The sequence below is a fragment of the Danio rerio genome, chromosome 18, assembly GCF_049306965.1.
Source record: "Danio rerio strain Tuebingen ecotype United States chromosome 18, GRCz12tu, whole genome shotgun sequence".
In the NCBI taxonomy this organism is placed as follows: domain Eukaryota; kingdom Metazoa; phylum Chordata; class Actinopteri; order Cypriniformes; family Danionidae; genus Danio; species Danio rerio.
Window position 1 is genome coordinate 20,694,241 of NC_133193.1, and position 18,037 is coordinate 20,712,277.

The 18,037-nt window shown below is 38.6% G+C and overlaps 1 protein-coding gene across 2 annotated transcripts in view; it reads right to left on the minus strand.

The window, feature by feature from the left end:
* megf11 (multiple EGF-like-domains 11) overlaps positions 1 to 18,037 on the minus strand; it is a 264,017-nt gene that overhangs the window by 166,399 nt on the left and 79,581 nt on the right. For both annotated transcript variants that reach the window (XM_021467800.3, XM_009293604.5), the window contains exon 6: positions 13,904 to 13,996. In XM_021467800.3, coding sequence (XP_021323475.1) covers positions 13,904 to 13,996 — 93 coding nt within the window. The remainder of the gene's footprint in view (positions 1 to 13,903; positions 13,997 to 18,037) is intronic.

The window sequence follows — 18,037 nt, forward strand, 5'->3', positions numbered from 1 at the left end:
CGCGCATCAAATTTACTTCACAACAGGTTTGCGTCATGGGCAGAGCTACTGTCTACTAACAGTGACTCTTGCTTTAATGCTAATTGGCTAACCTGGATTTTATTGAGAGAATAGCTGCGTTTATGTGCTTTAGGAAGAGTGAAAAACAGCGTATAGCCATTCATTGCCATGTCAGGGTCCACTAGATCCATTCAGAGGTGCCCCCAACTCCTCCAGAAACTATAGCTGGATGATGGAAGCTTTCAGCGGCACTTCAGACTGAGTCGAGACCAGTTTGATAAACTGTTGCCTGGTGTTGGCAAGAGGATTTCCCCTCGGGAAACCGACAACAGGCACTATGTCACAATCACGATCATACAAGAGTAAGCTCCTGATTGGTTAACGTGGCGCAAATGTCCGCTAAAGTTCAGATTTTCCAACTCAAGCGATTCAAACGTGCCAAACAATCACACTCACACTGCTTCATTTGCGCGAATCGTGCTGCACGATGTCTATTCATGTCTTTACATTGACTTAACATGTAAATCACTTGCGCTTGATGCTTTATCCGTGTCTGGTGTGAATGCAGCATCACTATAAGCAAAATACTAAGTGTTAGCTGAGGCAGCAGTAGATCACCCTGTCACAATGACAATGATTAGCTTGTTTTTGCTACTGAATAAAAAATAAAAATTATACAATCACAACTTTTTTTGTCTCTCAATTTTGACCTTCTTTCTAGCAATTGTGAGTTTGCAATTTTGACTTCTTTTCTCAGAGTTTCAGGTTTTTATCTTGCGTGTTGACTTTATAACACAATTGTGACTCAGGATTGTAAGATAAAAATGCAAAAATCTGACTCAGAAACAGAGAAGCTGTATTTTTTACACAGCTTAATGTGAAAAAGGGGCATCAAACTGTATTCTATAAGCTGCAAATATGTAAAAATACAATTTTAATCATGTTTGTAATACATATATATGTGTGAGTCTATATATATATATATATATAGTGTAGATAAAATGTCTTCTTTACTTACTGTCTCACACACAGACCACAGACAGCCTCTCACATATATACATAAAACAAAGCCAATAAAGCTCATACGAGTGTGAGCTGAGAGCACTTCCTGGTGCGGAGAGCCTGTATTTGGAGCTTTTGAGAGCACAGCAGCAGCGGTGCTGGGAGATTAAAGGAGCCAAAGAGAGGAGAGAGGGATGAGAGAATAGGGAATGAGAGAATGATTTATTTAACTGCTTTGTAGATGACAGAGGAGAGTCGGGCGAGAGTGTGTCCTTCTTTTCTGCCAAACTTTCCCTTCTTGCCCTCACTTGAACACTGAATAGGTTTTCCATTTCTTCGCGTTTACTTCCGAAATGTAAATTTTTATCTCTCGCCTCCCTCCCCCCCACACTCTAATCACACCATCCATCTGTCGCATTTAATTCAATTCGGTTAATTTCAAAGTTCAGGTACGTTCAATTCACTCTCTCTCTTTGACGGCATATCATGTCAACATACTTGTGCGGATGTGGAATGGCACCATCTGTTTGAGGGCCTCTGTTGATAAATGAGGTGTCGTGCGCAGGTGAGCCCTAAGGTCCCCCCACGACCCCTTCCCTTCCCTTTCTCCTTCCTTTCAAACCCGCGCACATTTCTTCCACTTCGTCACAAGCGCCGCTAATGCGAAAAAATTGGCTCCTGAACACTTCCCAAGACAACTGCCATTAGAAGTCATTAGTTGAGAGAGCACCGCATAACTAGCACCATCACAATCTGGCTCGACCAAACAGAGGCGGCATCAAAGTGCGCATGCTACCATTTGAAATAAATCATTTGAATAGCAGTAGAAAAGAATTAGAGTAAGCGGAGTGGTAAAAAAAACATAAAAATAATGACCGGTTGTTATCGTTCGTGCATGAGTGGCGATCAGACATGATCTGTCATTCGTAAACCACTTATTTTCAGCTAATGTGAAATAATGTTTTGCTCTGTTGCCAGTAGGTCCTGCTGTTTGTTGCCATGGTAGTCAAGCTGCCACAGAACCTGACAATAATATTCTGCAATGCAAATGCAACTCTGTCCCACTCTACAGCCCGACTGGCCATGTGGGGGAAAAAAAAATGTATCATGCTATAATGTGTAATTTCACAGTTAATCTCATTAGCACTTGCACACAGTTTGCAAAAAACTATATAATGTTTTTACTTTTTGTAAACTGCAAATAAATATTAAAATTACAATAGATTCTGAAGGATCATGTGTAAAATGGACTAAATAAACATTACTGTTTCAATTTATTTGGTGGCTAAGTGGTTAGCACTGTTGCCTCACAACAAGAAGGTCGCTGGTACGAGTCCCAGCTTGGGCAGTTGACATGTCTGTGTGGAGTTTGCATGTTCTCTCTGTGTTTGTGTGTGTTTCCTCTGGGTGCTCTGGTTTCCCCCACAGCACAAAGACATGCACTATAGGTGAATTGAATAAACTAAATTGGCTGTAGTGTACGTGTGTGAATGTGAGTGTGTATGGGTGTTTACCAGTACTGGGTTGCAGATGAAAGAGCATCCACTGCATAAAACATAGCATAAGTTGGTGGTTCATTTTGCTGTGGTGACCCTTGATAAATAAATGGACTAAACTGAAGGAAAATGAATGAATGAATAAATGCATCGTTGGTTTAAAAAGACTGGTTATTGGCTGCTTGTTAATTAGTCTACTAATTAATTACTCATATTATGTTTCATATGTTTCATATGTTTCATAGCCTTTAACTGAAAAACACCCAACACCACTAAAATACAAACTCATGCTAGAATAAAAACTATTCTTATGCTACACCAGACTCACATATACTGTATGTACACGGTATGTATAAATTCTAAATAATATTAATAGTAAAAATTAGGCATGGGCCAATACAAGATTCTGATGGTGTGATAACCCTTATTAAAAAAATGGTTTCACAGTGTTGTCATTACTACTCTGCACTCTCAGAAATAAAGGTACAAGAGCTGTCACTGGGGCAGTACCTTTTCCATATTAGTACCTCAAAGGTACATTTTATGTGCATTAGGGTACTGATATGTCCCTTTGAGGTACCAATGGGGCGCATGCTCGAGTGACGTCACTGGCGTCACTGTCTCCGTTCGGTCACACACTGCGTGTGCTTGAAGTTTGGACTTGCTATTTACTCGCAATTTAAATCTTAATCATAAAATTCTTCCTCATTCGCTAAGTATTTGTCTCTCCTACTTAGGGTGACCAAACCCTTAATACATTTATACAAACAAAACTGCTTTAAAAACGGTCTGTCCCTCGAGCATCCGCCTGTTGTTTGTAGCTTTAGCCTGCTAGCGCCGCTGGTCAGCTAAAGCTACCGACCTCTTTTACCATACACTTTTGACTTACTGGCTTTGCTCTTTACCCCGTAAAATGTCGCTTCCGTCTCTGTCCTTGTGTGCAGGAGAAGCATCGATGGAGGTGTTGGAGCTGGAGCTGGAAGAAGTGGAGTTCCAGATCTGCGCGCTTCTGGTGAGACGGTCGCGGCTACGGGAACAACTTCTTATTGTACCTAATGCTAAGGCCGCCTCATCATCTAAGGTACGTGGAAATTACAACCACATCATTCCCTCTACCTCAACCCCGCGTCCTTCTCTGTCCAGGCCCAGCACACCCAGGGCGCGGCTCAGCCAGGCGTCGTTCACGCCGACACCCGGCTACCACGGCGCCTGGGTGCAGCCGCGCAAGGTGCTTCTCAGATCCCGGGGCAGAACGTCTCCTCCTGTGTTCGAGATCTCCACGGAGAACCGCTTCTCCCCTCTCCGCGAGTCGGGTCCCGATGTGGCCAACATCGGTGACTCGATCGTTCGTCACGTCCGTGCCGCCTCCTCAAAAGGTAATAAAGTACGTACTTTCTGCTTTCCTGGTGCCCGTGTGAGAAATATTTCTACACAGATTCCAACCATCCTGGGCGCTGCCGAGAGCCCTGGTGCCGTTGTCCTCCACGTGGGGACAAACGACACCGGGCTCCGGCCGTTGGAGATCCTGAAGAAGGACTTCAGGAGCCTGATCGAGACGGTTCGACGCACCTCGCCCGCCACGCAGATCATCGTTTCTGGGCCGCTTCCTACCTACCGCCGAGGAAATGAAAGGTTCAGTAGACTTTTAGCTTTGAATGAATGGCTAATAACATGGTGTAAAGAACAGAAATTGCTCTTTGCTAATAACTGGAATCTTTTCTGGGAGCGTCCTAGGCTCTTCCGTCCTGACGGCCTGCACCCCAGTCGAGCTGGAGCTGAACTCCTGTCGGACAACATCTCCAGATTACTTCGCACCATCTGACTAGCAAGTAAAAATTCACAAAATTCACATTATAGCCACCTAGACTCTTGTTCACCCCACTTAAACATCAGTAACGCATATCTGGCAAATCCTATAGAGACTGTGTCTGTTCCTCGTATTATTGGATTAAGAAATAAACGTACTGTGTGCTCCAGAAAAAATCTAGTAAGAATCAAACCAGAAAAACCAGTTGAAAGTGAAAATACAAATTTCGTAAAACTTGGTCTCCTAAACATCAGGTCACTTGCACCTAAAGCACTTATCATTAATGAAATAATAACAGAAAACAATCTTAATGCACTCTGTCTCACTGAAACCTGGCTGAAACAAAATGACTATATTAGCTTAAATGAAGCAACTCCTCCAGGATTCTTATGTAAACATGAGGCTCGTCAAACTGGTCGTGGTGGTGGAGTTGCATCAATCTTTAGTGATTTTCTTAATATTAAACAGTGTTGGGTAAGATATGTACCTTTTGAAAAGGTACTGCCCCGCTCGACAGCTCTAGTACCTTTACTTCTGAGAGTGTACTTTATGTTCTTCTTAAATGTTTGGGTAAAAAAAAAAAACTACTTTTCAAGTACTATTTTGGGGTTTCCGCCTGGATTTTGTTTACTTAAATGGACCCTTTTCACAAGTCTGTTATGACTTGCATCGTAAATCCTTTAAACAGCATCTTTATAACAGCATCTTAAATCCTTTAAAGTTTTTAATATTTGTATTTTTTCAATATGAACATTTATATGTATTTATGTTTGTATTATATCATCTTTGTCTCAAATTACAAAAAGCAAATTATGACTTATGCGAAGAGTTTCTAATGCAGCGTTTAATAGTCTGGACAGTAAATTCCTCTGTCTGCTGTTATCAGTCTCACACATTTTTTTTTTCCTTTTACTGAACATCTTTTTCTTTTTATTATTTAAGCAATTAAGATTGTAAAAAAATCTCCTTATCACTCCTTATGCACACACATACACACACATACACACACACGTGCGCACGCACGCACGCACGCACGCACGCGCACGCACGCGCACGCACACCCACACACACACACACATACACACAAATGTATTATGACATTTTATATACAGTAAGTGGAATCTAATTGTAATTTGCATATGTTGCCATATATCAGCTCTCTATATGGGGACGTGAAGTGAGAAAAAAATGACAGTAAACGTACATAATGATGGAATGAATAAAACTAGTTCAGTGTGTCCACTGTCTGTACTGTTCCCTCCACACTTATGTATAAACTTTAATGAAACCTGTATTATATAATTTAAACAGCAATATTTAATGATTTTTAAAGACTGTTTATTAAAATGATGTGTGCTGATGATCTAAAATTGTGTTCCAGTAGTATTTGTATGATAAAACAATTATGTGAACGAATAATCCTGCAAATGCAAGACTTCCTTAAGGAAATAAACAGCATGCAGAGTTTTGAATACTGGAGAGTCTTTGTTAAAAGTAGTGACTGTTTGGTGTTTTGTGTCTAGTGTTTTGAAAATTGACATCAGGGTTCTGTAAGTTGTGGCAAAACAATTGAAAAAAATAGTAAATTAGTTAGTTATTAGTTAGTTATTTTTATTCTAAAAAATATATTGTATATTACAATTAATTAGTTATTTTTGTTTAAAAATGTGTTGGAAAAAATATTATCTCCATTAAACAACACTAGGAAAATAATTTAAAAAGAATTTCAGTATCACAGGAGGGCTAATGTGTGTGTGTGTGTGTGTGTGTGTGTGTTATATGTTGGTATACAACTCATTTTCGAGTTTAATCATGATTACAAAGGCTTTGTGCCAAAACTCAGGCTATAACGACAAACAAGATACTGATGAAGACGCATCCATCATAAAGACCGCAGCTGCTGATACACTGTATCAAAAACCAAAATGCCTTACACAGCATCCGTCTTCACCCCAGGCTAATCAATATGAAATAGAGAATCTGTAGATGCATTCTGAAAAAAAAAAATCCTCAGCCTTCTTTTTGCTCCCCCCGTCCACCATTAACTCTCCCGCTTTGAACAAATTATCAAATGGAATGAAACCCAGCCGAAATAAATTTGATACCAGAATCTTAAATAGATGGTGTGGCTCCAGAAGGGCATAATTCAGATTTATGTATTAAAAAAAGGCCTTAATGTTGCCAATGACCTTGCAGCGACTTTTATCACCTGAAGCTTTGCGGACGGTCCAAGGTTAAATCTCACATTTGCAGTCTGACAAACGTGAAGGCTACATTGTCTTTAGGCGGTGGCAGATTGACCTCAGCATGTGAGAAATGACAGGCCCGCTTCCCTCTCTTTCTCATTCTTTCTTTTCATTTTTATCCCTTCATCCTGGCGATAAGCTCCACCTTTCAGTTTTCATTTCTGACCCAAATAGCGGGCTCCTAGTGGGTGCTGCTCCAGTAACGCCGGCCAGCCTCTTTGATGCTGCTCCAGAGCGTCAGCCAAAGCTCGTCACTTCAACTCTCGAGCTCTTCAGACGCCCGAAAGCAGCTCTGTTTTTCATAACCATATCATCCCCATTGCTTAGCATTATCCTATATACTCCATTCATTCAGCACAGCCATAATGCTCAGGTTTATCTCGCTCTCAGACCTCCTCATTGACTCAACCTGCAGGCATTTTTAGTCAGTGACCCAAAGCCCTGATTGTGATTAACGATCTATGACTGTTTGTCTATGCTCACTGAAATGTGATGACAGAATTCATTCTGGGACAGCCGGCGAGATTCCCTCCCACATGAGTGAGAGAGAGAAATTTACCTTGAATGGCAAAAAAAAAAAAAATAAATTGTGATGCACCATTTATGTACGAGTGAAAAAAGAGGTCAGATTTAATTTAAAAATTGGCTCCCATTCCTCATTTCTACAGATGAAAGCTCATAAATGAAAAAGCCTGGCTTAACGCCCGGTATGGAAATATAAAAAGTTATGAATAATGCTTCTGTCTCAATCACCAGGTCTGTTTTAATAAGGTGGATTTGCGCTGAACAGCACCTGCTCAGAAGAATGCGTGGTCCTCAGGCGGAGACACCCAGGGGAGGATCTTGAGCTTCAGACTTGGGTTCCTTTCCTCGGTCCCCCATTGAGGAATACCGTTAAAGCCCGCTGCAGGAAATCGGTCTAGGTCATTAGTGGCGCTCGTTCCTGAGCCTGGCCGCTGCCTCAGAAAGAAGGCTGGTGATTTACAGACTGTTGGTAATCATCAAATGGCTCCTTTGTTAATGAAAATGCCCATAGATCCATACAGAGCCTTCTGCAACCATCATTCACTGGTAAATATGGGCAGTAAGTGAGCCACAACCGAGTCGACAAGCCGGGAAAAATTAACAAATCGAGTCAAAACACGCGACTTGAATGAGAAAATCAGCATATCTGGCGTCATTGATGGGTGCTGATCGATGTTGGACAGAAAGGACATGCCGACTTCAGCAGAGATCGCTAAGGTCAAGAAGTTTGTAGCTGTCATTAAAGAGATAGTTCACCTTATTAATATTAATATTCTGTAACACTTTAGTTTAGGTCACAATTCATGCTGTTAACTACTGGCTTATTACATGTCTATTATTAAGATGTTAACTGTTCATTAGTAGTTATAAATTATGATCTTATTCTGCATCCCTAATCCTATTCAAAACATAAACCCAACTTCTATCTTAGTACCTTTTTAGAAACAGCTAATAAGAAGTTAATTAAGCCAATAGTGTTAGTTAAGTGTTAAGTGTTACAGAATATTATTTTGACATTTACTCACCCTTTACTTGTTACAAACCTTAATGAATTTCTGCTCTGTTTAACCCTAAGGAAAGTAATTGGAAGAATGTTGGTAACTAGGCATGCACCGACCAAAAACATTAACAGCAGAAAATATCCTTTTCGGTCTTTGGTCGAAAGAGGAAAACAGTTAAAAATATAAGCTGCAATGCTGGTAAAATGATGCCTGTCAACTCGTTATGTGACAATAAAATATTACTGTTAAAAAAAAAGTTTTGATGACGTGTGTTATAATTTAAATTACTTACTTACTCCCAGGGCCATTTATATTGAAGTTGATATTTAGCCGCACCATGTTGGTGTTTCGTTTAATTTTTACAAGGTGGGATGTTAGTCCAACCTGGAGGACCAGGACATACACACATACACTACGGACAATTTAGCTTTACCAATTCACCTATAGCGCATGTCTTTGGACTTGTGGGGGAAACCGGAGCACCCAGAGGACATCCACGTAAACATGGGGAGACCATGCAAACTCCACACAGATATGCCAATTGACTAAGTGGGGGCTCGAATCAGCAACCTTTCATAAACCTATGTCACAGGTGTAAAATCCAATTCCTGGAGGGCTGCAGCTCTGCAGTTTTGTTCCAATCCCAATTAAACACAGCTGATCAAACTAATTGAGTCATTCAGTTTTGTTTGAAACCTACAGGTAAATGTGTTGAAGCAGGAGTTAGAACTAAACTGTGCAGAGCTGCGGCCCTCCAGGAACTGGATTTGACGCCTGTGGCCTATGTTGTTCTTTTGTGCTCAACAGAGCATTAAAAAAAATTAAACCGGTTTAGAATAAGTCAAGGGTGGGCAAATCTAAAAACTGTTTAGCTATACCTGTATATCTTTTTTTGGCATTCAACAAAAAAGGCACTCAAGTCTGGAACAGCAATGAGTAAATGTTGATTTTTATGTGAACTATGCCTTTAAGAAAGAGGTTTAGTTTGTTGTCCCTCCTGCCTCGAAGTTCTTCTCAACACATAAATATTAAACAAGTCAATATGTCTTTCTCTCTTTCAACCTCAAGTCTCTCCTACAACCTGCTTTTTCATCATTTACTTGATTAGGGAGTGAATGTCGATGGCTTCCCATTTTGTCCCGCTATGTTTCAGCCATAAAGTTAAGGCTTGGTAACCAATTCATCTTGAGGATCCAATGACAGTTTGTTTGTTTTTCACATGCAGATTGATTCCACCCTGTGCACTACTTATCATTCTAATTATGATGAAGACCATTTCACCAAGTACTGGGGCAAATAAGCAGGCCAGCTTTGTGTCCACCCATCCATCCATCCATCTTTCCATCTTTCCATCAATCCAGAAATCAGCGCATCCATCCATCTGATCTTTCATTCATTTGTTCATCTGTCATTTATCACGCTTACTATATCTGTAGCGATTAAGGTTGCAACAACTAATCAATGAAATTCACAAACTGTAATCAAAAATATTGATTTTAATTTAGTAGTAGTAGAAATGTTAATAGTTATATGAACAAAAAACACAAAAATTCTTGAAATCACAGAGTAAGACATACAGGAGTTGTACAAAGAAACTGAAACGCCTGGTTTTAGACCACAATAATTCATTAGTATGGTGTAGGGCTTCCTTTTGTGGCCAATACAGAATCCATTTGTCTTGGGAATGACAAATAGAAGTCCTTCACAGCGGCCAGAGGTATTTTGAGCCATTCTTCTTACAGAATAGTGGCCAGGTCACTACATGATGCTGGTGGAGGAAAATGTTTCCTGACTTGCTCCTCCAAAACACTCTAAGGTGGCTCAATAACATTTGAATCTGGTGACAGTGCAGGCCATGGGAGATGTTCAACTTTACTTTCATGTTTATCAAACCACACTGTCTTGCTGTTTGTATTGGTGCATTATTGACCTGATAAATCGCAGTGCCTTCAGGATACAATGTTTGAACCATTGGGTGCACATGGTCCTCCCTCTGAGCATGCAACAATCTGGGTGGTACACTTCTTTGGGGCTTCTCCTCACTATAACTCTCCAGGATGTGGTAAAGACAGTAAAGGTGAACTCATCAAGGAACAATACATGTTTCACATTGTTCACAGCCTAAGATCTTTGCTGCTGGCACCATTTTAACCAACATTGGCATTGGCACGCATTGTCCAAAGGTTTGGCTATGGAGCCCGGCCATGTATAATAATCCTGTGGTGGAAACAGGATGGTTGAGGTGCACATTTAATTCTGCAGTGAGTTGGGCAGCTGTGGTTTCATGTTTTTTGGATACAATCCAGGTTATCACCCAGACATTCCATTCAGACAGCTTCCTCTTGCGTCCACAGTTACCCCTATTGGTGTGGTTTGCCCTTTTTGGTGGAGTGCTGACATTACCCTGGATACCGTGGCTCTTGCTACATCACAAAGGCACACTGTCTTGGTCACAGATGCTCCTGGGAGACGCACCCCAACAATTTGTCCTCTTTTGAACTCTGATATGTCACCCATGATGTTGAGTGCATTGCTATGTTTTAAGCAAATCTACTACTTACAACTATTACTCTGCTAATTACACCTTCACACTCTGCTTTTAGAGGTAGAATCAATGTGCAATCAATGAAGACTGGTCAAATTTAACCATAAAACCTCCAACAGAAAATTCTGTTTCATTGTCCAACCCCTGTACATTTTGCTGTTATATCCATTTTGCAAAACAGCTTCTTTGTCATGACAGTAAGCAAGCAGTTGTTGCTGTCATTGTTAAGCTTTAAATATTTCACAGTCGTTGCCAATTAAAAAGAGAAAGAAAGTCCAATCATTTTGGACAAAACAACTCATTATTGGATTTCAGATTTAGGATTTAAATGACACATAATTAACTGAAATCCTATGTGTTATGCAAGCAATTTTATGTTATTTATAACTGCACTCTGTATAAATACAGTATATGCAAAACACTCAGTGGGAAATATCTGTGCATAAAATAAATTATATAAATAAAAGTGCTTAAACAACCATTAAACCAAAAAACGAAATGCAAATATTTAAATTTAAATATTAAATTTAAATATTTAAATTTAAATATTACAAATAATATGAAAAACATAATACTAGGGTTTTTGTTTTATATATTTTAAATATAAAATTCTGGTAAACTGGTTTGTTTATTTATTCAGTTTATTATTAATTTAATAAATTATAATTATTTATTCATTACTTTGGTCACACTTTATTTTGATGGTCTGGTTGTTGAAGTTACATTGCATCTGCATGCCAACTAATTCTCATTAGATATACATAGACTGTTCGGTTAGGGTTAGGGCTAGTGTAAGTTGACGTACTGGCTAAGTTTCTTATAGTCAGTTAAATGTCTGTTTAGCAGCAGTATTAACATATTACAGTTTTTTACAATTGCTATGACACTTTTATCAATACATTTAACAAGTTTTCTAAACTCTTAACACAGTTAGCACAACATCCGTCTTCGTGGGCTATACAATTAACACATTTCTTGTTGTTTTGACACAAAATGCATCCAGTTAACACAAATTTAAAATGCTTTAACTTCTTTTACACACAAGCACAACCAAAAACAAAACAATGTAATTTTACTGTCAAATTTACAAATGCTTTAACACAGTATGTCAGAACAGATAACACCATGTTCTAAACAGAAATTATATAGGATAAAGTCACAGTGAACAGCTGTTCTAATTGTGAATTGAAACACAAATATATTCCCTGTATTTTATTCAATTGCCAATGAGAAACATTATATTGTGGTTATATAAATAAATAAATAAATAAATGTGTGTGTGTGTGTGTGTGTGTATATATATATATATATATTTTTTTTTTTTTTTCAGTTGCCAATGAGAAATAGCATTATATATATATAACCGCAATATGAGTCTCTCATATATATATATATATATATATATATATATATATATATATATATATATATATATATATATATATATATATATATATATATATATATATATATGTATATATGACAGCTGATTCCCATCTAGAAAGCACACTCATGTCTTGTTTTGGTTTTTCCAATCACATGATCATATGTTCTAATAGACGACTCTTGAGGTTTTTGAAAGGAACATCAAAGAACTCTGTCACCAATTATGCAATACAGTCATCACTGTACTATACAAAGTGTTTGCAGTAAACTACTCTTTAAACCTGGAGTTCATTAGTACATACAATACATATACAGTACAGCATTTGCATACACTGTGTCTAATTACTTTCAGAGAGTCATGAAGTTAGAGGCCAATCAAGTACCACATGAAATTTTCAATGTTGACAAGGCTGGGGATGTCGCCAAAGAAGATATCAAGTATAATGTTAATGAGAACATGTGGCAAAAGACCGGGCAGAATAGAAGATCACTTTGTTATTTTATTATAATTGTGGTGCTTTTTCTGTTTGCAGTGATGTCCTTCTGCAAAAAGTCTGTACTGCAGAAATTCTGTGTCTGTATTTTTATTTTTTTTTACATAAACTGTCAATTTTTTTTCTTCGTTTTGTATAGAATTTTTGCCGTAAACAAAAGAAAATGCATGCATTTACTTAACCCAACGTAACAAAACTGTAACGAGACTTCAAATATAAGAGCAGAGCTGAAACATAAACTAATGCAGTTTCTGTAATCTCAGCTGATGATAGTGTTTTTATTGTCAGTGTGTTCTGATTGACTGAATGTTTATGTTGGAAGAGAACATGTGTTTGTGTTTTGAACAATAATTTCATTTTGAAACATGATTGCAGTGTTTTGTTAGACATGGTGTAGTGTGTTCGTTTATTATTGTATTTTGAACATTAGTTTAGAAGTTTAGTTTATAATGTTTGATTTTGAGCGTAAAATTAACCGTTTTGCCAATTGTGTGTTTTAGGTGTGTTGCTGCGTTAAGAGTTTAGCAAACTTGTTAAATGTATTGAAAAAAGTTTCATAGCCATTGTAAAAAACTGTAAGAAGGCAGTCTACTACTTACTGAAATGGAACATCAAAAAAAGTGTTACCAATACTTTTTCAATTATGTGTGTGCATGCACCTTGATCAAATGTCGCCACAAACACACTTATTGAAATACCAGTAAATATTGACCTTGTGGAGAATTTTTTTAGTCCCATTGAGGAAAACAGCTCATAAATGACACAGAATGAGGTATTTTGAAAATGTAAAAATGCAGATTGTTTACTGTGAGGGTTGGGTTTGGGGTATAGGGATAGAATATACAATCTGTACATTAAAAAAAACATAATTTCTATGGTAAGTCCCCTAAATGATAGTTAAACAAGTGTGTGTGTGTGTGTGTGTGTGTGTGTGTATGTGTGTGTGTGTGTGTGTGTGTGTGTGTGTGTGTGTGTGTGTGTGTGTGTGTGTGTGTGTGTGTGTGTGTGTGTGTGTGTGTGTGTGTGTGTGTATTTTAGAAAGTTTTTTTTTACATAAATGTCAAAGTAAATTGGCAAAGCAAGAAGCTATTGAAGGAATTCAATAACCAGAAAAAAACAACCAAAAATAGTTAATCTTTTTTTTTTCCTCTTCAAGCTTCAGCACAAAAAACAACCTGTAAATGCAGCAGCATGATTACACATCTCATTCGTCCTCCATGATTTCCGGCTATATATTTTTTTAATACAGCTGGCAAAAGAAGAGAGGGGGAGCGGGTAAGTGAGAAACATGGTAGCTTTGCAGTGGCGTCTGGGGACTGGTGCAGCCATTAACTATGTGAGAGTGAGAGGGCCTTAATGAAGTGAACTGTGCTCTCAGAGTTAATGAGAGAGTGAACTCACCACTAGAGCAGTCCAGTCCTCCCCAGCCTGGCTCACACTGACACGTATCAGGAGACACACAACGACCATGGGCACACTCCTCGCTACATCGAGCTAGCAGAGAAAAGAAAAAGAAAGACAAAGAAAATCAGCACAACACTTTACATATGTAAGGAATAATTAACGGCAGCAAGGCACTGAATTATTAGAATATAATGCACACCCGAGGTGATGGTGCATTAGTTTTTTTTTTTATTCACTAGACCAGAGTAAATTACTCTGTTTATGCTACAGTTATCACACCTCAAGACACTGTTCAGATGTTATATTTCAAGACATCTGTTAGGTGTTTTTCTCAAACTGCTTCAGTGTGTAGTACATGTTTTTATACCTGGATCACACCAAACTCGAAATTAAGTTTTAGCATGAGTATATTACATACAAGGTCAATTTACAATGCAAACATGCAAATTTCCACCTGATGGAGCATATTGCGTGGAATGTGTTGTGTGTTTCCTGCGATCAAATGGAATTCGCCTCTACTATACCGCACAAGTTAAAATATTTTAACTCCACCGGAAAACTTGTTTGTAGTGAAAAACATCCTGTGAGTAAACTAGAACAAGTAAACCCCGCATTATGCAACTCATTCAAAGCCTTCTGTGTTATTTTGATTTGATTTGATGTTTGATAGTTGCGGGAGAGTGTAGAGTTAGGGAACTGTAAGGGACTGTTCACACAATGCAAATGAAAACGTGTGGAAAGCAAAGGGCATGTTGCTTCTTTCACCATTTTTAACGGGCTTTGAGCTTGCACATGTCTTCTATTGTTGTCAGGCAAACATCCACCGTTTCTCATGACAAACTGCTAAACATTGCAGCAGCTCTGAAGTTTTATTTATGGAGAAAATCAAAAAGCACTGCAGGGGTTAGGTGATTTGTGTTTGTCTGGGGCAGTGTTACTTTACATTAAATTACTTTAAAACGTAATAGATTACAAATTACTGCATTCCTACTGAAAAATTGTATTCTGATTACATTAGAAGTTACTTTAAAACATAAAAATACCTATAAAAACACAATAAACTGCAGCTCTTTCAGTAGTTTAATATTCACTGAAAAACATTAGAGTTGATCAGAGCAGCCTGACATATTCAAAAGCTTTAAAGAGAAACTCAAAATTCTATCACTATTCACTTGTGCCAAACCTGTTTGTCTTTTTTTTTAACACAAAAGAAAAAACTGGATACATTTAACCATTGACTTCCATAGTATGCGAAAGCACTGCAGTGTTCGGGCGTTTGACTGAGGTAATTAGTCTACCTAAATGTGTATATTCCAAAGTATGAAGCTGATTGATTAGTTCTTGTCACATGACTTACGGTTTTCGTGGGAAATGTGAGTGCGCACAATATATGTGCTCCCAACATGTGAACGACTCTATAAGCGGCTACACTTCTCTTCACATTGAGAAGATACCTTCAGTCCCGATCCTGCACAAAAATCCAATTTAGCCTGTTTAGGCTGAGTTGGGCCACCGTGTTTTTAGGCGACGATGTTCTCCTTTGCGACGAGTATTATTGTAGAATAATTTCTGTTCAAATAATTGAACAAGTTGCTGGTCGAGTTCTTTAGAGACTGGACATACAGTAGAATGCATTTCACAGCAATATTTTAGTTTTTTCACAATGAAATCAAAGTAATGTCTGTTTGAACACTTGAAGAAGCAATCAGTCTCGACAGCAGCTATTTCAGCTCGCTTTCACCAGCTATTTAAAAGCGCATGCTTAATGACTGACAATTCAGCAGAAAATGTTATTTAAAAGAAGCATAGTTTTCTTCTAAAAACTATATTTGTAATGTAACACAATTACATTGACTTTAGTAACTGAAATCAAATAACACAAAAATGTAATTCCTTACATTACTGTGTTCCTCAAAAATGTAATTATAATACAGTAACGCGTTACTGTGGAATGTGTTACACCCAACTCTGGTCTAAGGTAGTTGGTCTACCAAAATGTGTATATTCCATACAAAGTATAAAGCTGATTGGTTGAGAGGGATCTCCTCTGCATCCTAAGCTGTAAGCTGCAATCTAAGCTGCATCCAATGCTTTTTAATGTGCTCACCTAACCCCACCCCTAACCGTCACAGTGACGTCACTCACACCATTGAGTGCATTGTGTCTGACACTGCATCGCTGAGAGATGCAATCTCAGCTTGCATCATAAAGGCTGCATCCAGATACTATTGGATTGGTTAGTTCTTCTATTGTGACAATGCTTGTGCATCGTCATGTACATCCATTGGAAATAACTTGCATGGGCATAAGACGTGATATGCACTGGAACTACTTAAGAGACCATGCATATTGCCATTCTGTTGTGCTAGCAGACTCAGTGGAGTTTCAAGTTAAAAGAACTAGTTAGAAGAACTTTTACATGCAGCGCTGCTCATCAATGTCAGTTTCAAAGTGAACCAATATGAAGAACATGTAGGAGGGTTGTAAGCTTCTGCTTAGTTGCAAGTTGTAATGACAGCTGTTTAAGCAGTAACATGGTTGAGGAGGCGCTCTTTTAAAAAACATTTTCAAGTGCATCGTCACTGTTTTTTGGCTCCTTATAATGTTCATCAGCTAAACCGAATCAATGATTCAACAGCCCTGTAGTATAATTTAAGTAAAACACAAATTCGACATCGAATGCATCTTGCACAAGACAGAAACGTGAATTAGCACAGGATGCTGTACAGACGATGTGGGTCTGAGCCTCCCGTAAGACATAATTTAGCCTAGAGCAAATGTCTGCTGATGTGCTGATATGGAGGATAATGACTACACTGGCCATTTTCCAAAGATGGCTGTCACCGATGCCTCCTCCTCGCTGGAGTTGTCGAACACACTGCAAAAAGGGCTTCCTTTAGATGCACATTTTAAAATGCTCGCTATGACCGCACGCTAAATGGTTTCCTAAGAGATTGAGTCCTTGGTCAACATCTCAGTTTATCACATGAACTGGTTGTTCTGTGCGAAACGAGCCGACGTAAGCAGCCACAGCCGCAAAGGAAACAAGCTGTAAATCCCTCCAAATTTGATCAGCCTGCACTTTGCCACAATACTCTAACGCAGCGCCAGCCAGCCTTCATGCTGTTTACGAAGTGTGCAGTTTTCTTGATCATTCCCATTGAACAACACAGCATCCAATTGATTGTCTGTAGCATTAGTATTCATGCCTGGGTCCTCGCGTTCGGTCAGATATTGGGAGTCGGACAAGTACTAAAATAACCTACATGGAGTTTTTGCAAGCTTTTATACACACTTCAGAATGAAAAATATATAGGCGTTAAGTATGAATAATGCTTAAAAGAGTGAAGGTCACCTGGCCGGCAGGACTCAAACCGACACGCTCTTATCGGAGTCAGGTAACATTCGACCCCCAAAGCTTCTGGAACAATCCACTTTGATTGGAATCAGCACCGACTCTCCAAGTATGGTCTGAATGAAGCATATGCTGTACTTTCAGTGTGAAGAAAGTGTCGGATGCTACGGTACGTCCTTATCTTTGACCATGAAATATGTGAAGGTTGGTTCTATAAACCGCACAAAGTTAATGTGACCGGTCATGCATTTTGTTGAAAGAAACCTGATAAACAATGTGATGGCCAGCATTTATCTTGTCCGTTTAATGCGCTTATTATGATTCTCCTGGGTAACAGTGAGAGAAGTCTTTTCTAACCTCAGTGAAAGAAACTCAAAATGAAATTAATTCAGGTTCTCGTAAAGTGTTATGTAGCAGTACAATGCAGTGTGTGTGTGTGTGTGTGTTAATCTGAATAAATCAATTCAAAGAAAACTAAAGGATTGGTACTGGGGCTTTCCCCCCCTCTTCCGTTCCAATGTGTTCCTCCAAACCACACAAGAGTCGCTCGCTAAGAAGCAATATTTCAAGTTCTGTCACGTTCACAGAAGCCCCAAAGTATGACACAAATCTTAAATGTCAACACTTCGAGAACAGTGAATTATTTTGGCAAAAGCTGCCCACATTTTTTGTGTTACTTATGATAATCATTTTTTGACATTTTTATACAGATTTCCTTCTCATTCCAATTGATATTCAGCAATAATAAATACATTTTATGCATTTAGAAACCACTG